At 32.7% G+C, this 21,816-nt stretch overlaps 5 protein-coding genes across 7 annotated transcripts; 3 read left to right on the top strand and 2 right to left on the bottom strand.

Moving 5' to 3' along the window:
- Nucleotides 1–414: 414 nt before the first annotated feature.
- Nucleotides 415–6,338, bottom strand: LOC105837506 (poly(U)-specific endoribonuclease homolog). Of its 2 annotated transcripts, XM_012682356.3 has the most exons (8): nt 5,943–6,337; nt 5,363–5,710; nt 5,176–5,253; nt 5,026–5,079; nt 4,593–4,820; nt 2,927–4,094; nt 2,450–2,864; nt 415–988 (listed from the first exon to the last, which is right to left on the bottom strand). In XM_012682356.3, exons 1-8 carry the CDS (start codon nt 5,992–5,994, stop codon nt 755–757), a joined length of 2,577 nt encoding a protein of 858 aa, XP_012537810.1. In that variant the 5' UTR covers nt 5,995–6,337; the 3' UTR covers nt 415–754. The 2 variants fall into 2 exon arrangements, with proteins under 2 accessions (XP_012537810.1, XP_036140344.1); XM_036284451.1 differs by lacking the exons at nt 4,593–4,820; nt 5,026–5,079 and having other exon boundaries at nt 5,943–6,338.
- An 80-nt stretch (nt 6,339–6,418) lies between these two features.
- Nucleotides 6,419–9,354, bottom strand: LOC105837505 (glyoxalase domain-containing protein 4). Its single transcript, XM_012682355.3, has 6 exons — nt 8,929–9,354; nt 8,796–8,845; nt 7,887–8,152; nt 7,535–7,690; nt 7,265–7,440; nt 6,419–7,187 (listed from the first exon to the last, which is right to left on the bottom strand). Exons 1-6 carry the CDS (start codon nt 9,016–9,018, stop codon nt 7,068–7,070), a joined length of 858 nt encoding a protein of 285 aa, XP_012537809.1. The 5' UTR covers nt 9,019–9,354; the 3' UTR covers nt 6,419–7,067.
- A 297-nt stretch (nt 9,355–9,651) lies between these two features.
- Nucleotides 9,652–16,743, top strand: LOC105837504 (protein pigeon). Its single transcript, XM_012682353.3, has 10 exons — nt 9,652–9,852; nt 10,106–10,242; nt 10,312–10,633; nt 10,787–11,043; nt 11,258–12,417; nt 13,773–14,105; nt 14,319–14,533; nt 14,648–14,857; nt 15,029–15,100; nt 15,188–16,743. The coding sequence occupies exons 1-10, from the start codon at nt 9,795–9,797 to the stop codon at nt 15,256–15,258; spliced, it is 2,835 nt and encodes a 944-aa protein (XP_012537807.1). The 5' UTR covers nt 9,652–9,794; the 3' UTR covers nt 15,259–16,743.
- Nucleotides 16,744–17,318: 575 nt separating this feature from the next.
- LOC105837503 (RNA guanine-N7 methyltransferase activating subunit) lies at nt 17,319–18,451 on the top strand. The gene is made up of 2 exons (XM_012682352.2): nt 17,319–17,476; nt 17,581–18,451. Exon 2 carries the CDS (start codon nt 17,592–17,594, stop codon nt 17,895–17,897), a length of 306 nt encoding a protein of 101 aa, XP_012537806.1. The 5' UTR covers nt 17,319–17,476; nt 17,581–17,591; the 3' UTR covers nt 17,898–18,451.
- Nucleotides 18,452–19,743: 1,292 nt separating this feature from the next.
- On the top strand, nt 19,744–21,736 carry LOC105837508 (calcium load-activated calcium channel). Of its 2 annotated transcripts, none has more exons than XM_028188852.2 (4): nt 19,744–20,088; nt 20,187–20,264; nt 20,990–21,309; nt 21,370–21,736. In XM_028188852.2, exons 2-4 carry the CDS (start codon nt 20,201–20,203, stop codon nt 21,460–21,462), a joined length of 477 nt encoding a protein of 158 aa, XP_028044653.1. In that variant the 5' UTR covers nt 19,744–20,088; nt 20,187–20,200; the 3' UTR covers nt 21,463–21,736. The 2 variants fall into 2 exon arrangements, with proteins under 2 accessions (XP_028044653.1, XP_012537812.1); XM_012682358.3 differs by having other exon boundaries at nt 19,747–20,074.
- Nucleotides 21,737–21,816: the final 80 nt, after the last annotated feature.

Raw genomic sequence — 21,816 nt, 5'->3', positions numbered from 1 at the left:
GTGACATTTTCAACTTCCGGTTCTGACAAAAATGAAATCATTCAAACTATAGATATTGAATTTTTTTAATGTAACATGATATTCTTTTACAACAGTTAGGATTACATGCAAAGCAATAATAAACTTTTGTCCAAAATATTTTTTTTTCCTGAAAACATTTCAATTAATCTAAAAGTAATCTTAAAAGCATGTGTAATGAAAAAAAAAACTTTAATTAAAAGATTAAGGCGGACCGGTTGTTCCAACTTCTTGGTTAACTTACCTATCAAGTAAGCATGTGTCTATCTTCATTCTTTTCTTAAATAAATAAAGACAAACATATATTTGTCTGATAGGTAAGTTTACCAAGAAGTTGGAACAACCGATTCTAATAGAGGCATTTTTTAGAAAAACTGTTTAAAACAAATTTTATTATTTTTTTGTGTGTAATCCAAATCTAAAAGTATCATATTCCTTTTATTTTGAAAAAAGTGCATACAAGGTAATTTCAAATTCTCTATATTACAAATTTCTAAAAAAATTAAAAAATTAAATTTCATGTTTCAGAGGAAGAAAGAAAAGACTAAAATTATCATTACTAAAATAAAAGTACTCTTTCATATAAAATTCATCCTTAAATATAATAATTTAATTATAAAAATTAATACACTTTTTGTTACGTAACAAAAGTGTCGTTATATTTATTATAAGAAAAGTTTATATTTAATAATTATATTATCATGGCCGAAAATTTATTTATTTATTACACAAAAAGTTAAAAAATGGGAAGCGCAAGATCTATGAGATCTTTCCCATAATATCTAAACGAATGCGTAAAAATGTTAAATTTGCTTCCGCCAAGAGAAATGGGACATAGATCATTCGGCCTGGTGTAAAAACATATTGTGTATAAGGACATTTCGAGCTCGGGCAGCGTGCCTACGAATATCGTTGCGTTCGGTCTAATAATACCATCCATTTGGAAGTTCAATTTCACCAATGAGGCTTTCTGCAAAAAGAAGAATAAAGCATATATCCGACAAATGTTTTTTTACAAATGTTGTATGTCTAATATATTATTTTTATCTTTACATACACAACACAAATCTATATATATGTATAATTATTTTTGTAAATTTTCCTCACTATTGCTATATGTACACACACACACACACACACACACACACACACACACACACACACACAACACACACACACACACACACACACACACACACACACACCACACACACACACACACACACACACACACACACACACACACACACACACACACACACACACACACACACACACACACACACACACACACACACACACACCCACACACACACACACACACACACACACACACACACACACACACACACAGCACACACACACACACACACACACAACACACACACACACACACACACACCACACACACACCACACACACACACACACACACACACAACACACACACACCACACACACACACACACACACACACACACACAACACACACACACACACACACACACACACACACACACACACACCACACACACACACACACACACACACACACAGATAGGATATAGATATATAGAGATAGATCGAGATAGAGGAGAAGAGAGAGAGAGAGAGAGAGCGAGCGAGAGCGAGCAGAGAGCGAGAGAGCGAGCAGAGAGAGAGAGAGAGAGAGAGAGAGAGAGAGAGAGAGCTAGAGAGAGAGAGAGAGAGAGCGAGAGAAGAAGAGAGAGAAGAGAGAGAGAGAGATCTATCGAGCGCGATCTATGCTCGTCTCGCGAGCGCAGCTGATAGCGAGAGCGCGAGATCGCATCGCTCGCGCGCGCGCGATCGAGATCGCGCGATAGCGCGCTCGCGCGCGCGCTCGCTCTCGCCGGCGGAGGATATCGCTCCTCTCTCTCGCGTCGCTCTCGCTCAGGCGGCGATCTCGCGCGCGCGATCTGCGAGCGCGCGCGCTCGCTCAGCGCGATACGCTCGCGCGCGCGCGCGCGCGCGCGCTCTCGAGCTCGCTAGTCCGCTCTCGCGCGCTCTCCTCTCGCGCTCGGCCTGCTCGCGCTCTCGCGCGCGCTCTGCTCTCGCTCCTCTCTCTCTCTCTCTCTCTCTTCTCTCGCTCTCGCTCTCGCTCTCTCGCTCTCTCTCTCTATCTCTCCTCTTCGCTCTTCTCTCTTTTTTTTGTGTCTCCCTCTTTCTCTCCCTTTTTTAAATCATTCAACTCATAAACAAAATCAAACTCACCAATCCCGATAATAAAATTGCTATTAAGGCTTTGTTTTTTATTTGTAAATATTTAAATATCCATAATTAAAAAACAAAACCTTAAATAATTTTATTATTCTTGATTTTCGGTTATTTTTTTATTATCTAGAATTATTTCTTAAATTTTCTCCTACCTGTTGCTAAAAAGCTTGTATATTTTACATCAATATATAACTCACATTGCCAAGCTTCATAGTATCAACGTATCCCATGTAATCAATACGATTCTTTGATTCTTGATAATTGAAGTAAATCCAGTCCTGCACGCCAAGAAGCTCCGTATCATATCTCTCAGATGTGAACACTCGCTCGAATCCTGAAGTAGCACCGTTGAATGTGTTAAACCAGATTGTTCGCAAAGTGTCCTTTCTGTCGAAATCGTAAGGCTCGATGAAACCTCGATCCGATAACCATTGCATAGCTTTAGCCATCACGTTTGTGCTCAGGAACATATCTAACAGAAGGTCTTCTTTCTTTCGCTTTTCCAGTGTACGATTCTCCTTCATGGTGGAATCGTGTTCATAATTGTCGTAGAGCGATCGAATAGCTAAGATTGTTGGATAATCATATACTTCTTCTTGCACGTAAATTAATCTAGAAAAAAATATAAATAAGATACAAATAATTATTTAAAATTATGGAAATGTAAAACTTACTGTCCCTTAGCTGCGTCGTGCGTTGCGTTCTCAGATTTACTTTGAAGATGTAATGTTAAATATTTGGATATATTGACTTCTTGTTTCGCGAATAACTCTTCAGTCAACATTAGCAGATCATCGTCCAATATTTTATACTGCGGGGAATAAATAGTTGCTTCATTGGATGTTCCTTTATTGTTCATTGTATTGTCAGCTGAAAGTCCATTAGGAAGCACAACTGGAGAAACTTCCACATTATTAGTTGTACCTGCTGTGTTTACTGAAGAACCGTTAACTGGATATGTTGTGCTACCATTGCTGACAATAGTAGGAATTGATACACCTGGAGTAATAACCGGATTGTTCACCGGACCTGAATTCACCGGGCTTGGATTCATCGAACTAGGATTCACTGGATTTGGATTCGCAGAATTGGCAGGATATGTAATGGGGATATTTCCCGGAGGTACATTCGGCAAAGCCGAAGAAACGCTATCTGAAGAAGCAGTGTTGAAGTAATGATTATTGTAAGTTATATGCGTTTCGCTGGTACCACTGCTCGCTGGTCTGTTATAATCATATACGTGATGAGGATATGGATTTAACAATCTATTCACTCCAGCGTTGACTGTGGAGAACACGAGTGCTTCTTTCACCATCTGACCGAGGCCTCTGCCACTGTTTTGCTGACCAGGAACCATTATAACTGTTTGTCCAGGTACGTATGGTTGTGCCGCCGGCTGCGCTAAGACGTGTTGTTGGGGATAATAGGTATGTCCAGCTGCGCCGTACGTTCCGCCAACGGGATGCGTAGAATAAGGATTCCCGAATGCATTTGGTACAGGTGGCGGAATATGTGCTGGGTAACTAGATGGATGTCCGAATGTTTGACTGGGATTGTACGGAGAATGATAGGGATTGTATGGAGGTGGATTCGAATGACTGAAGGATTGACTGGGAAGATGTGAATTAGAACCAGAAGTAGGATAAGGAGGACGCGGATAAGGTGCAGAAGGGACGGGCATTGAAGTTGGGCGCAAGTAATCTTTGAAGCCAATATTATTAGTTGGATTTGATGGATAAGGTTGACTTGGATTAAAATGTGGATTACTCCATGAAGGATTGCTAGATGCAGTTCCTTGTGACGGATTGTAAGGCGCATTTGGTTGGCTAAAAGACGTCGGAGCTGTAAAAAAAGTTATATTTGTATAATATTTAATTATCTTTAAATTAATTATTTTTATGAATATCTTTTTAAAGTGTTTAGTACTTGCTACAAAACATTGATTCTTCAATTCACTTTAATTTTCTCATTATGTATAAGTCATGATCAATAATCATAATTATAATAAACAATTATTATTTCTTAAATTTCAAGAATTTAAAGGTATAAAATCTTTTGCTAAAAATGTTAAAAATATTAAAGTAAATGATACAATTACTGACAGTGTCCCAAATACTGGAAATTTATTTTAATTTATAATAATATACTTCTGTAAATAAGTATATTATTTACATAATTGTATTTACTTTTACTTCAATTTTTTAAGAATCTACCTATAATATTTGTTACAACATTTCATTAAAAATAAAACTTCAAGCTTCTAATGAAATAATATTTAGAACTTTGTTAGTAATTATAAATCATTTATCCTCTATATACTTATATTTAACATATATTTACCATGACTTTGCGAAGAAACCATAGTTGATTTCGGCAAATGATTAGTCGATGGTATTGATGGACTATATGGATTATATGGTGCTGATGGATTGTATGGTGCAGATGGATTGTATGGTGCTGATGGATTGTGTGGTGCAGATGGATTGTGTGGTGCTGACGGATTATATGCAGAATTTTGTTTATTCTCTGTTGCTAAACTTGGTGTTTTATAACTCCCGGGATAAGTTCCTAATAGAAAAATAACGCAAAAGAATATATTATTCTTTTACAATAAAAATCAACAAAACAAGTATACGAGCACAATAGAAATAGACAAAATAGACATAACAGAAATATTAAGAATATAATATCTGAACTATATAACATTTAAAAATTATTCTTTTTTTGTTTTATAATTCTAATTATAAATAATAACAATCAATGTTAATAGCACCTGTATTACTATGTGGTGTGGGTGGCCGGCCAGATTGTGCCGAATTTGTTTGAGCTTTGCACAAATAAAAGTATTAAATTCATTTAAAAAATATTAAATTTATAAAAAAATTAACGTTTTGCAGTTATCATTTACTGTTGTTACACTTACAGGGTCGAGTAGCACCTCCTCCTTCAGCATGTAAGAAAGACGTGGATGCATCTTTATTTTGCTGATGCGAAGTTTGACCTAAGCAACAAGAACAACATATAATTCTGCTGTAACTGCAGAAAGATTAGAACAAATATTATTTTATCTTCCATTAGCATATTACAATTATATAATATGCTATACTGACTTGAAGTTCCAACCGGACTTGATCCTGTCGTGCGTCCGCCTGTCGAACTTCCATGTCCAAGAGAGTTTGATCCCGTCGTGTATCCACCTGATGGACTTCCATATCTAGTCGAGCTCGTATCTGTCGAGTGTCCACCTGATGAACTTCCATATCTAGTCGAGCTCGTACCTGTCGAGTGTCCACCTGATGAACTTCCATATCTAGTTGAGCTCGAGCTTGTCGAGTATCTACCTGATGAACTTCCACGTCCAGAGCTCCAACTAGATCCAGATCTAGATGAAGAACCTCGCGATGACGAACCTCGCGATGACGAACCTCGCGAGAATCCAAATTTTCCATTTACATCATCTAAAAATAAAGATTTATGTCTAATAAACCTATTATTTTTTCTTGTCAATTAAAAATTGAAAACCAAAAAATGTCAAAACATACTTAAATATATTTAGTATGGATAAAATATTATTGTTTTTAAAAGTTTAATCTAGAAAACGTCAATATATAAAGAAATAATCATATAATTTATATGTAATATATAAAATAATTTTTTATTTAAAATTTTACTGTGTATATCCATACTTACCGATTACGAATAGCGTTAGGAGAAAAAGAGATAGCAAAATTCGAACGTTCATCTTTGTATGGAAACGATATAAGTCTTGCACTGATTTAAGAAAACTGATGTGTTTAATGGTTATGAGATGATAATATATATACGTTTTTCTTTTATCAATCTTCTTTCTTCGTATATTGCGTCTTTCTCAGTACTGATATGGGTACATTATTGACCTATTGACCATCTACTGATACAATTAAATGTTTTCCGTATAATAAGCTGATAAACATTAATATCATGTAAATTACTGTTTCATGTCTAAGCGTCAGCAGCTTTTATTTCTATGAAAAAATTACAAAAAAATTTTTTTTTCTACTTATACAAGATTTGCAACCAAATTAAAATAAAATGTTAGATTTTGGCATAATAAAATTTAGTTTAATTTAACATTAAATATGAATATAAATATAAGAAGTGCAAATAATCTCGTACAATTTAATAAATTTTTATAAAAATAAAATTTATTTTTGCAAAACAATAAAAACGTTTTTTTATCGCATTGTTCGGTTAATTGCACAAATAGTTTCAACTGCAGAAATGGACTGTATTTGTTGCGTATCTAATCTAGGATAACGTTGCCTTTTCGATGTTCACTCACTGATGACTGTAGGTTCTTCTTCTAACATCCAACGGATTTCTGTCCCAATTGGGACACAGTACCACGATGACTGTGCATTATTGTCCGTGGAAAGGGAATCGAGAGCCCCAGCCCAGGCGAGATCTCATCGCCCTAGGAAGGGGCATAATGAGAGAAAGATAGCGAACAATTTGTGTCGCAGAGAGAGAGAGAAAAGGTATCTGGCATCACTTTGTCGCCAATACAAGTCAAGAATGTGTTTACGCAAGGGCACATAACACAACAATCCGTTGGGCTTGGGGGAAATGCCCCCTCTTCCCTTACTCGATCTTTTCTCTCCTGTACTGTCGTTACTGAGAAAAATTCTCTGTATTCTGAACACACATATTTATATATTTTGTTTAGATGTTTTTATTAAGTATTAATCTTGACTGAAGTTAGTACTCCGACACCATAAATGTCTATGATTAATATTATTAAATTTCAAATAATACTTCAATAGAATAAGTAATTTTTCACGCATTATCTGCCGCTTCTTTTTTAATATATCTATTTAGAATTGCTTCACTCGCATAATCTGGAACTGAGAGTTGTCTAAATCCTTCATCATCCACAAAACAGATTTCATGCCCATCCTAGAAAACGACCATAATAAAATTTATAAAATATGACCACGTGGCAAGTATTTTAAGTGTCTTTTGCAAGTACTTACTGGATCAGCAAGAATGATAACTCTTACGGAAGCTTTTCCCGGTGTGTCTAAAGTTATTAGATCAGTTAAGATTATATTTCCACTCTGTTTAACAGCTTCTTGGATTGCAGGCTGCTCCGAAAATGGTACCGAGAAAGCAATACGTCCATATGCCTTTGCGTGATTAATTTCAGTGCCTAACATACAAAATTCATTAATAACAAATCATATTCATAAGCGATTATAATCATAAAATTGATAAGAATAAATTAGATGTTGATATATGCTCACCAATATCTTCAAACTCAAGTTTGGCTTGATCTTTACTGTAACCCATCAACACACTTTTATCTTTCCTATCAAATATCTGTAATCCCAAAATATCTCTCCAGTAGGCAATAGTACGTTCAAGATTGGAACTGGATAAGATAACTTTATCTACTGGATCTATCAAGGAACAATTAATACATGTAAAAAACAATTTTGCAAAAAATATGATATTATAATTATGTTTCTTTCTATGACTACAATTATATTTATAACTTTTTTCTGGAAGTTAGTTTCTACAATAATCAACTGATTCATATCATCACAATTTTAGATGAGTAAAATTATTAAAAGACTAATTAACTTTTATGCTTACCACTGTTAGCAGGAGGTTGCTCATTAACAATGTGATATTTGTATCCACCAGGTGCCTGCATCACAAATTTTCCGTTTTCCTCATGCATAGGCCAGCCATTAGCACGTGCTCTTTCAATCACATCTTTTGATCGTATAGTTATAGCCTTAAAATCATTTCCAATCTCATATTCTTTTACCCCATAGTTATATGTCAATTCAATCACAAAATGTGTGTCTTCAGGACCGTATCCTATCATCGTCTTGCTCCAACGATTTGCATATGGTCTATAAAATAAGATACATATTTATAATGCAGCTTAATAACAATTCAAACATTTTACATAGATAGAGAATGCAATGCATACTTTTTTCAACAAAGAAAGAGAATAAAACAAAATAGATTATCAAAAAGTGAAAATTGACCGATGATGAATGCATAACTAAATAGAAATAATCCTTTGTTTGGTCAGAGTTCTTAATGGTTAATAAAACTGTATATACAAATTTATATATCTTTTTTTCCAGTACAGCAAACTCTGTTGATCTAAATTTTGGTCTTAAAATACAGTCTTAAAAATTGAGGCTAAAGACTTCTACTTGTCACTAAATTCATTATAGATATTAATATTATAAATTATATTAAATATTAGAGCATTAACAAAAGATATCAACAGGTTGCAACCAACCATTCGATACACATTGAAAGAAAAAATTAAAAGCAAAATCATCATAATTATAAGAGATATAAAAATATGTAATAATAGATATTATTTCTATTATTGTTATATTTTATATCAATAAATTAATATACAGATAAAAATTTTTTTCTTTGATCGTTGTCGCATATGAAAAATAAATCTTCCTCGCATTATTATCAAGTAAAATTATTGTTGCATCACAGTGACAAGTCACGAGCGCGATTACTCACCCGTTACAAGCGGCCTCGCATTTGTCCGCGAATTCCTCGTGCCTCAGCACCTGCAAAGACACAAGTCCAATAGTCAACTAATCGAGTAATTTGACAAAAAAAAGGAAGAAACGAGGGAAACAATAGTTTTTACCTTCATCCCGAGAATCTCTCGGTAAAACTTCGCCGTTAATCTGAGATCCGGTATCTTGAATACAAAATGCAATGCGCGTCCGGTGACCATTTTTTTTCAAAAGCTGTAGTTCCTAATAATCCAAAAAAATATACTAAGGTGATAATCCCTTCAATGCAACCGGAGGATCACAATTATCTCAACCGAATGGAGAGCAGTGGAGAGCGGTGAGACCGGAGTAGAAAAACATGATTCTGAAGGAGAGGGGAGGAAGTATGCTTTCAGGGCCGGCTACTTCAAATTCGATCAATTTAACTCGATCTTTAACTCAAATTGAATCCATTTCTTTTCTCTTTTTCAAATAAAATCGCAACATATAAAATAAAGCAACGAAATTACTAGAATACTCAATCAACAATCTACGGTCAGTGATGACGGTGCTGTTATTTCGCCCGACTCACCCGAACCTTTTAAAAACAATTAAAGGCTCTGCGCACAATGGAAGAATATCAGGAAAAAGAATTAAAATTTTATTAGAAATAAATTAAATTTAGAATTAAATGTCCCACATCTTATTTGAGTATCCAATATACGTTACACTTAACATGTATTAAGGAAAAACTGATTCTATAAAATTCTAATGCCTAATTTTAATTTATATATTTAATATTTATCCGTTGTGTGTAGAGCCTAAGGCGAATTTTCACAATAATTCGGCATCGCTCGGCATCACTCGGCTTTGTTCGCTGAGCAGCAGACGACAAGAAAGAACCGGATGAACAGAAAGAAAATCGGAGAGAGGGGTATATTTTGCAACTATTGCAGCAAAACGCAGTGGACAATTGAAAAAACGTAAATTATTTAGGAAACTATTGTCTCCGATAGATATGATAGAGAACCTCGCGGCGAAACTATGTCTGCTTCTGTCGGAAAATACCAACGCAGGTAAACTGTTGACAGATTGTTAATTTGTCAAATGAAAAATTTAGTTATTGGAGCATATCAAAGCTTATCTGTTCGGCTTATCTGTATAAAAATATTTTGTACATCCGCGTGCACATATAAAAATAGCAGCACAAGACGATTACGTAAGACATTTGCAGTGCGACGGATAATTTTGTGTGACTAACAAAAAGCGTTGAGAGGGTAAACATGTTTATAAGGTGGAAAGATAATAACTCTCCCTTTGTTTCCTTAGCCGAGAAATGGAAGCTACTCGGGCAGGAAAAGGACGGCTCGATACTTATCGGATGGGTAGAAGAATCGGAGAGGAACGACGCGTGCACGTCGTGTACCATAGTCGGCCGCTACGACCAGGTTGACAACAGATTACAGGTGAGAAGTTTACGAATTAATAAAGTCTTTTCTCGCGTGGATATTTTAAATGTTTTTGCTTGAATTCAGGTGCTGCACCGTTTTTCAGAGGTGTTGAACATTGTTCAAGCTACAATCAATCAAAGTCGCACTTTATTGGGATATGTAACGAAACAGAGGAATCACCTCGAAGAGATTACACCAAATCCTCCACCAGAGGATTACTGTTCAGATCACATGCACGAGTCTTCCGGAGAGTTCTATAGAGTATTTATCATGGAGTTGACTACCGATGATACCAAAATACACGATCTGGAGATAGAGAGGTCTAAACAAGTGAGGATACAATTTCTGTATAGAGAAAAGGAGCAACTAGCTATGGACAAGTTTCTAGTACTAATACATCATGAATGTGAGCAGAGTCTAATTGTACTTTTACTACTATTGCAATTTTTCTTTTATTTGTAAAAATATAATTTTTACATGTGAATTTAAAATGTTTATAGTTGAGACATTTTATTTATAGTCATTGATGTGTCTTTAATAATTTTTATATTATTTTTAGGTATTCTGACCTACACTGCTCATTTTGATACATCTGTAAGTCACTCGAAACCGATAAAGGAACTGAAATCTGAGACACTTGTAAAAACATTTATATGGGCTCAATGGGATATGATTAATCAAGTTCTTTATCACATACATCATCGACGAATTCCCACGAGTGTGGTCACCGAGGGTGACGACGAGAATAATTCCAGATCCTCGAAACCAACTCTCAGTGGTCTTCAGTTTCATGATGACTTACCCCATGAAACTGTGGTAAGCATTTGTTCGTAAGAACAAAAATACACCTATTTGAACTATAAATTTATGTATCTGTGATCGTTACTAACAGTCTATATAGTACAAACTGATTAATATGTTAAATAATATCTTAATATATCTCACGTGTGCTTACTAATTAAACTTTGTAGCAAAATGCATGGCATTGTATTAGCGTCGTATTAGCGTAAAACCTGTTGTATCTTTTTAGCTGAATATCCCACTAAACTTACCGCTACTGTCGCCGTCCTCTAGCTGTGGGACTTACGAGGATGATGTGATACCCCTGCGAGTCCACGATTGTTCCCTAGATCTCATAGTGGTGTCGGACACCAAGGGGATGGTCTGTGTTTGTCACTACTATCTTTACCGGCCGGTACAGCCGCCGCAGCATGTACTCAACTCCCTGAATGAGTCCAACACAGTGCACTTCGCGTATTCGGTGACGCTGCTGCATCACAGTTGCGTGATTCATTGCGTTATACCGGGTATACCATGGTCTCGCGCCAAACTGATGAGGCCGACTTTCGCAATCTACGAGAGCCATCACATGATCGTATTCGTGCCGGGATTGTTTGCTCATCTTCTTGAGATCGGCGTGAACCACGAACCCTGCTGTCACATACTGTGCGGTCCGCCGCCGACAATCCCATCCCGCGTCTCTTATCTGGTGCCATTACTCGATTTAGACAATGTTAATAAAACCGCAAGAAAAAATTCCTATCCAGATGGCAAGAGTAATTTGGATGGAAATAGTCTACTCGCAAATTCTAATACGAGTATACTGACGATAGATCTGCCTACTTTGGATCTAGTGCAGTTGACAATTCCTTCGGATTTTCTTGTCGAGGTTTTTCGCAAGGAAACCTCAGTGGAAGTCCGCCTGGGAATACTTCATTATTTTCTCTGCCATAAAAACGATATGGAAATTATTGCGGAGTTAATGTCCATCGTCGCGGAAAAGCCACGTTCGTTGGATATCCCGCGCTTTATGCAGGAGATTCTTATAGGCAACTCTTATGCTTTGGTACAAAAGAATCTTCTCACGGATACCATTCCCTTGCTGTCTCTGTTACCCGTTACTACTATAGGGGATTATATGACTTTCGATATAAAGATGAACGATTTGGAGATTACGCTGAGTCACGAGAAACTCTGGAACACATCGGTAATGTTACTTTCGCCACAACAGAGACTCGTTCCTTATCGTAGCGATTTATGGACTAGATTGTGGGATCAGTTGAGTAAAAATGGTAGTGACAAACTAAGATTCAGACCTAGTCATATTGCGGAGAAACTGTTGGTTTCTTTAGCTTGTTATCAACCAGAAGCATTGTCCAGATGCAGTACTCCAATGTCTCCAAGTGGAGGGTAATAATATTTCTCATGCTAATTCCATCCTCAACTAATTGCATGCTAATGTAAAAATAATGCTAATTTACTCTATTTTATCTTAATTTGTGTTTTTTTTTATAGACAAAATACACTGGTGCAAAAAAAACCAGACAAAAATTGGATTGAATTTTTAGGCAATCTTCAAAGTGACGTAACTTTACAAAAAAATCATCCAAATTACATGAACTTTTTTTTTAATTAAAAGGCAAAAACTCTACTTTAAGAATCCCTAGGTGAAAGTTTGATTTAAGTGTGACTCTTTTATATTGCATGAAAATAAAACATGTTTTTTTTAATTGAAAAAAGTAAAAGTTTATCATTTTTCACAAGTTTCTCGTTAAAATCTTGCTAATATCAATCCAGATTCTTAAATGTGCAATAGTATATTGATACCGTTTCATGGTATCCAAAAAATATTGTATTTATTCGTTAAAATATCCTAAAATGTAAACTTGTTTATAATCAACAAAAAACATCGTATCGATATGTATTTTTTTTTAATTGCTTAGAAAAGAATGAATTTTAAGAATCTGTATTAATATTAACAATATTTTAACGATAAACTTGTGAAAAATAATAACAAGCTTTTACTTTTTTCGATGAAAAAAAACATGTTTGGTTTTCACGTGATATAAAAGGGTCACTTAACAAATCAAACTTACGCCTAGAGATTCTTAAAGTAGAATCTTTACTCTTTAATTTAGAAAAAAGTTTATGTAATTTGGATGATTTTTCGCAAAGTTACGTCACTTTGAAGATTCCTAAAAATTCGATCAAAATTTGTCTCGTTTTTTTGTGCCAGTGTATATTTATTATTTGTAGGTATATGTACATATAATTTATACAGAGATCGGCAGGTGAAAAAAATTAAAGAGTGATTCTAGGTGATAAAATAAGACAAAAATCAATAATAACAAAATTGAGATTGAAGTTCTATTTTTTAATTATAAACGTAATTATTAATGTGATTTTTAGGTACTTTTTACATGAATATTTAAATATTTTGAATTACAATTCTGAAAATCAAGAATATAACAAAATTTCCATGCATTGTTTTTTTAATTATATTATGTTTAAATGTTTATGTAAGAAATGCATAAAACACGTGAATATTTGGAATTTGAAAACAAAACCTTAATAGCATTTTGTATCATTTTATTGTCCAGAATCACTCCTTAAATTTTCTCTCCTTTGTTGCCAAACATATGTCTATTATTTTATACGGTTACTTTTAAAAAGTTACTATAAGTTTTTCTTTATTGTTTACAGAAATGCTTTTGTTTAGAATGATCTAATTTATAAATGTGTTCAAACAATAAATGGTATTACAGATTTGTTGCAATGCCATTTGGAGACTTCATGGGCAATCGAAACATCAAGTTGGACTCGGGCTTACCATTTAACGAGACGGAAAGTTGCACCGCTTCAAAACAGGAACACATTGTGTCTGTTAATTTACGAGAACTTTCAATGTATCTTCTGAAGAATGGCACGCACACGTCATCTATGCATACACGTGGTTCTTGTACTCCGTTGCATGTTCATGCTATGGCTACAAGATATGTTGCTGCACAATTAGAATCTTCGCGTATATTGTGTCAAGTACTTTGCAGAGCAGCCGGTGTTGATCCGAGAATTGAGCAAGAACGTGGCTTCAGTCTCATGTAAGCTGATTATTTTAACATAATTTTATATATTACTCTCTTGATTATAACTTATCTAGTAAATGATCATAAATTTATATAACTGTAGATGTTATTTTCAACTATTAATATTTTAAAGTCAAAAATATTAATATTTTAAAGTCATTATATCTGAAATAAAACTTTTACCTATTTTATCATTGTATTAAATATTTTCATAATTAATTTTTGCAGAGACCAATTGGATGAAGCTAGACGATGGTTATTGTTTATGCTTTTACAACGATATAGATACGCCATAGAGAATATCGCTTATCCAGCACCACAAGGATTTGCATCATTTTTCACTTATCTTGGCTACCGTACTCTTAAATATTCCATGTTCTTACAATACATTGAACGCTCTGTATTTGAGCTTCAAGTTGACGTCACTAAAATAATTTTAGCTGGTACATATGCAACAAACAATTATCATGTATCTTTGCTACATTCCTTAAATAATATCTAGATAAAAGATATACTTAAACATTTTTTAAATATAAGCTGATGAATCTTTCATTTAGATATCAGCGATACAAAGGAAAATGTCGTTCAGAAATTGAAGCTGTTGTCCTTATTGCCAAGATCTCGCGCAAAGAGGCTCTTAAATCAATGGCTACATCCAGTTAGTTTAATGTTGCGAGCCAGAGAACATGCCGCTAATATTCTATGTGGTGAAGTATCCCAGAATCGAACCAGCAGTCGGACTTTACAACACCGTAACCATCATAACAGTCAGTTGAATATTTTACGAATAACATTTTAATAAATATTTAAATTTAAAAGAAATAATTTTATATAAATACTTTTATAAATAAATTTAATAAATACTTAATAAATTTAATTTTTTAATAAATAAATTAATTTAATTAAAATAATACATAACAATTATAAATTGTTTTCAGGTTTGGCGGCGTTTCCTTCAGCAGATCGTTTATCACCATTAGACACCTTTTTAGATTTACTTACTGCAAAAGGTGAGATTTAATTAAATGACGTTCTCGGAGTAGTATAATTATATTGTTTTAAAAGTAACTTTGAAAGTATAATATTTTGTTTTACAGCTAGTCTTACAGAATTGGATTTCGGGCTATTGATAGAAGCGACAGTAACGTCGACCGAGGATTTCCTCTAATGGAAATTAAGTAATAATCGAAAATTTATATAAAAATTTAGTAATAAATCGGAAAATGTCTTTTAACTGTATTGATTGATTCAATAATTACTGAATCAATTAGATGACAAAGTTACATACGAGTTCTACATTTGAGCACTTACCTTAAAGTTTTGTAACTCTTTTGTACAATATGAAATTTCTTTAGTTGAGGGGATTCTGGAGTGCTTTTGAAATTTGATCGAGATCAATAATGTAGAGTCACATCTTTTTTGTGCACATCATTAATAAAATTTCATATATATTTTTTTTATAGATTTAGAAATTCATTTCCAGAATTTAAGTATACATATTAATATCAATCTATGAATTGGATTTTATATTGGGAACGAAAAAAAATTTTTTCATATTGCTCTATACTTATTGACTTTTTACGCGTTATAATCTAAATTTTCGTTTTTTTATTTTTTAATTTGCGGAATGCAAATCTTTTTTTCTAGGCTTCTAATCTTATTTCTAATTGCACAATATTGTTCCTGAAAGTTTTTTCTAGGAGGTAATGGGACCATTTTATACATATAAACTGTAGATTTTTTGTATAAAGCAAATATTGTCATTAGGTAACTAATAAATAATTTTTTTAAATTCATCAGAACAAATTGTACATCGCACCCTTCATTTTTTTTGTGTATTTTAATTGTGTAAAAGAATTTTGCATTTTGCTATTCCAATTTGAAAATCCAAGTTCACAAAAAAATGTCAGTAACTTTGTCACTCCAGGATCCCCTTAAAAAAGGATAATTGTAAAAAGTACTTACAGTACTTACAGTACAATTATAAATAATTTTTATATTCTCTACAAGAATCTCTAATGTAGCAAGTGCCATTAAAATTTCGTTACCATTAGTAATTATAATACTTAATGTCGATAATAGAAGTAACAAGAATTTAGTTACTTTGCAAGCTTTTAAGTACTGCATATTGCAGATGTTTATGATCGCGTTTTGGAAATTTTCGCCTTTTATGCGAATCATTTTCTTTCTTAACGCGGATTGTTAGTTAAAAAATAAGTAATTAGAAATAATATAAGAGCATAATCTGTTAAAAGCGTCTGGGCTGTTGTTATTCTGTTTTTCATATTTTTATTAGCACGTTTCGCAAATATTACAAACGTGGCAAATGAAAAATTTAGGTAGTTAAGTGAATTGTAATATTAAGTTTTAGTGCACATTTTTTATATGTGGTTTGATATTGTCAAGTTTTAGTATATTAAAAACATGTGATATAGTGAATTATAAGTATAAGTATTTGCAACTAGCATTTGCATAATATGTCTTTATTATTGGCGTATATATATATATTTGTTAAACTTAGAATTAATTATGTAATATAATAAAATATATGATGCCCTTAACTTTATGTATCGACAAAGGTCTTAAAATATAAATTTAAAAAATTAATTCTGATTAGAGAATTAATAAATAAAAAATATATTACAATCAAAAACTGTGTTGTTTTACATTTTACTTAGTAAGTGTTTAATATACAGAACACAAAAATGTTTGTTATTAAAAAGATTTAGTTTAACCTTAAATTGTACATATAAAATTTACATATATGTATATAATTAAAATATTTTGTTATAAAATTATGTAATAAAAGATTCTTTTCTGTATTTTTTTTTTAAAGAATTCTTTTTGCAATATAAATTAATATAATAATAACATTTTCATACATTTTCTCTTAATTACCAGTCTATCGTTTTCCATCCTGAATTTTTTCTCTAATATATGAAAAAAAAAAACAATATAAATGTAAAAAATTTAACAGAAAAGAATAGACTTAAGATTTAGTAATTTTTTATACAGAATGTTCGACAATAAGTGGGAAAAAATTTACTAATTAAGTAATTTCAGTGATAAAAATAATATCTACACATTTATAATTAAAAAAGAAAATCTTAATCGCAATTTTATTGTTCTTAATTTTCGCTTCGTCATCCGAAATACTCTTTAAATTTTTTCCCACCTGTCACTCTATTCTTATTTCCTATTTCCTATTTCGAGTGCAGAAAGTGCAATTATAAAGAGCAGATTTAGCGTCTATCTTCTTCAGCTCATTCTGGCTAATGAGCTCTCCTCTTAAACAACATAACCTTTACTTGCAACCCAAGATATTTAGCGATTTTCTGCAAATAATAAGGAGCTAAATCGAGTGAAAGTCTGAAATGTTTCTAATTGTAAGTACTTTCCTCACTACAACAATACTTTTCTCATTTATGTTCTCATTTATGTCTTCATTAATTACTTTAATCCATGATTATGTTTTATGCGCAAACCACAGGTTTGTTAACCATGGCGGATATTACTTTAACAAGCGAGCAAGTAAAGTTTATAGAGGAATGCGAGGAGGAATTCAAAGACCGCTACACAGAGAATGACAGCGAGTTTATGAAGATTAAGATGAAGGAGCCGAAGAAGCCGCCAATTGTAGATCCTTGGTACAATAAGCCACGCAGGCAAGACTGGTCACATCAGAAACAAAATCAAAATCGTGATAGGCGTAATCATCATTGGGATCGTCGTAACAATGAAAGAAATGAAAAGTTGGAGCGGCATGCGGGTAGACACTTCATGCATCATCGACAAAGGATGTATTAAATTTACAACATAAATATAAGTACGAAGTCTTGAATAACATGGAAGTTTTGTCCAAATTATTGTCTGTGTACATTATTTTATTAATAGATATGTATAAAATATGTATATGTATGTGACATTTGTTTATGTATTTTTATGGAATATCTACAGTATTTACTTACATTTATAAAATTTTTTTTACATATTTTTTTAGTAATAAGTGAAATATATGAAGTATTTATTTAATTTATATTAAGCATCAATGCTTTAATAACAAAATAATTTCTTTAGTTAAAATTCTTAGTATACCAGCAGAGACAATTATAATTTGCTTTATTACATACTAAAGTTGTAAAAAATCATAACATATTTTTCATAATAAAATTATGATAGTCTTTATATAGAAACATGTAAGATGAATGAAGAAGTTATAGGAAAAAAACATTTGTACAGATTTTATTTATATTCACAAAATTAATGAGTTGAAGAATATTGACACGAGATATGACTTATTCTATAAATAAATGATTGATATTAATTGAAATATTTAGAATAAAAATATGAATAATATGTAATTCAATACTTTCTTTGGACATTCTTATATTCCTTGCACTTTTTATATCCAAAAATAAATGAAAGTTCAAGAAATTTCACTCAAAAGGAGCCATGAACAAATAATATTAAATCTAAGATTGAGTAGTAATTATTGAAATAAAAACATGGATTGAGTGCGCTATTGCGATGTGGAGAGAGAGAGAGAGAGAAGTGTATAATGTGGAACCGGTCTCTCTAATAAACGTACTAGAAAGAGACAGTAGCATAAAAATGGTCCTCAATTTAGTAGAACTGATCAGTCAGGTCTAAAAAGAGATATTGATTCCATAGTATACACTTCTTGGAAAGCGAAAGAAATTATAATGTTATTTTAGTTACTATTATTATTTATTATTATCTTCATCAGGATGGTCATTAATTATAATAATGGATGAGTAGTAGACAAAAATTAAATGATCTTGCATATATGAATAAATTAACTCAAAAGGCAACAAAATTGAATATATTTGCAGAATAAGAAACCAAAACAGATAACCATATATGCTTGCAATTGCCATTATCATAGAAAGATATTCTGAGCACCAGAAAAATTAATATTATGTTAGTATTATATAAAATGCAATGTTAATGGTATTAAAATTATATTCAATTTTTTTTATTAACTAAAATCACACATAGGCTGACAAAAAACATAGAAGACACATTGTAAAATAATTCCATTCTATTTTTTCTTTAACCCATTTAGATATCAAACTTATTTTGTCCATGCTTGACATTGACAAACAACAAGAATGATTCACTGTACTAAATTTTAATTGTGTTCAGAAGAAAAAAAAACAGTTTAGTATAATTATTTTAAATTTTATTAATTGGTTTTTGCTTTTAGTTCCTCACTGGATTTAAATGCATACACCAATTATTTTTGTAATTAAAAGACAAATCGACCTAAGTAGCTCTTCATTGTGTATATTATTTATTAATAACTTATCAGTCGGTTTATCTTTTAATTGCAAATATAATTGGTATTTGCATTGATCATTATCTTTATATTATAAATTTTTATTGTAGTTTTCAAAAAACATTTTAAAAAGATAATTTTAGATTGTATTATTGGGATATATTGTTATAAGCGATAAAAAAAGCAGAAGTCGACCAATGAGCTTGCTAAGCATGCGTAATAGGTCCACGTAACTGAACTTCTTGCACGGTTTATCTTTTCTCTTTTTCTTATCACATTGAAAAGAAAAAGAGAAAAGATTACCTGTGCCAGAAGTTCAACTAAGTAGAACAGATGTAATATCGATGCGTTTCGGAACTCCTCTGATCACGTTTTAACTTACCTACCTGCTGGACGAGTAAGTACACACACGCACACACGTGTTTTTTAATATGTCGTTAATCTCTTCGCAGTGATTTGACAATTGATACGTTGACCTTCATGTTTTCTCGCCGACTTCGACAACAAAAATACGGTTCATTGATTCAACTTTCCCGGTTGAATCTCGATCAGAGTTTTTTATTATGAGGAGTGATCGTGTCAAGCTGTACGAATCGTGAATGAAAAAAGTTCGATCTTGCTACCATGTGGGCAGACACTATCCTGATTTTGTTTATCAGCATATGCACAGCGTTGTTGGGTGAAGGTAAGAGCACTAAGGTATTAATAAATTCGGAAGTAAATAAATAAAAAAGTATTTATTTCGATTTCACGTGTACTTTATGTTTATCGCTTCAACATATCAATGTATTATTCAGGGTTAACGTGGTTGATGGTGTACAGAACTGAGAAATATCAAAAACTGAAGGCAGAGGTCGAGAAGCAGAGCAAAAAGCGTGAGTTTGTTAGAATTTCTTTATTGCATGTACATGGGAAAACAATGTCTAAAAATCCTACAATCAGAATCTGGCAATTATGGCAAGATACTGAGTGAGTGAGAGAGATGGAGTCACTAGCTTTTTCATTTTCTTTTTCTTATCTTTTTATCTTTCTCTCTCTCAGGAATGCAAAAAGCAGCAAATCAATCAAAACTGTCTTGTAGCTAGACTTTTATTGTAGGGTCTTTAAGGTTGGTATTTATAACTGATTCTTATTTCAAGAAACTACTTTAAGATACAGCTCTGTGATTTGTATAAATTGATGATTGATCTTAAAAGATACTATCTAAATAATTTTAAATGTAAGAGCGTAATTAGCATAATGATTTACAATTTCAAAAATATATTTTAGACTAAGCTTTTATTTTTATTAAGTTTTGATAACCAATCACAGTCAAATGTGAGAAAAATAATTGATTAAAATTCATCAATTTCTTACAATTTAAGACTTATATCTATCGTAGAATGTGATACACAAAGTAAAACTGTCTTGTACATTGAGTCTTAAGTCACAAACCAAATTGCTTTTTAATTTAAGACTTAAAACACAAGATAGATATTGTGTTTTGTTAAAAACAAAAAGATATATTAAAATTATAAATCAATCATTTGATTAAATGTCTAAAAATTGATTACAAATACTAACCTTAAATGTTTGCATTAACATTCTTTCCTTCTTTCAGTGGAGAAAAGGAAAGAAGCGCATGGCGACTCCTTGGACAGGCAGCAGAAGAAAAAGATTGAACGAGAGGAGGAGAGGTTAAAGAATAATAACCGAGACTTGTCCCTCGTAAAGATGAAGTCGATGTTTGCGATTGGGTTTGCATTCACAGCACTGCTCAGTATGTTCAACAATATATTTGATGGACGAGTGGTTGCCAGATTGCCGTTTGTCCCAATCAGTTGGATACAAGGCCTGTCGCACAGAAATCTCCCAGGCGACGATTACACGGAGTGTTCATTCATATTTTTGTATATATTGTGTACTATGAGCATCAGACAGGTAAATAAGTCCCCTCGCTTGTCTCGACGAGTTAGATAAAATATCTTATATGTCTTCTAGAACATTCAGAAAATGCTTGGCTTCGCGCCATCCAGAACAGCGAGCAAGCAGAGTGGCAGTATTTTCGGACCTCCGCCTCAGCAGTTTAAGTAAAAATTCAAATTTAATGAATTATTACTGATGAACTTTACAAAGTGGTGATTTACAGAAATCCGTTTTGTACAATTTAATGTGTGTATGTGTGTGAGATTTTGAAAATTTAGTTATATCCAATTACTCTTGATAACTTCACATGCTACTTGATACGTTCCACATTGAATTATATTTAAACAATGTCTTCGGATTTTCCTATTCCTTTCATGTTTAAAATAGTGTAATTTTTGCGCTTGATATTGAAATATATATTACAATTTTCTTGTTTGTTAAATGATGAATTTAATAGAGTTAGGGCCATTCTACAATAGTCGTCAGTTGCCTTTTGCGACCGCCAATGAACATTGAGCTTTA

This window comes from Monomorium pharaonis, chromosome 3 (assembly GCF_013373865.1).
Source record: "Monomorium pharaonis isolate MP-MQ-018 chromosome 3, ASM1337386v2, whole genome shotgun sequence".
NCBI lineage: Eukaryota > Metazoa > Arthropoda > Insecta > Hymenoptera > Formicidae > Monomorium > Monomorium pharaonis.
The sequence above is the reverse complement of the archived record's forward strand: the minus strand, read 5'-3'. Positions and strand labels throughout refer to the sequence as shown.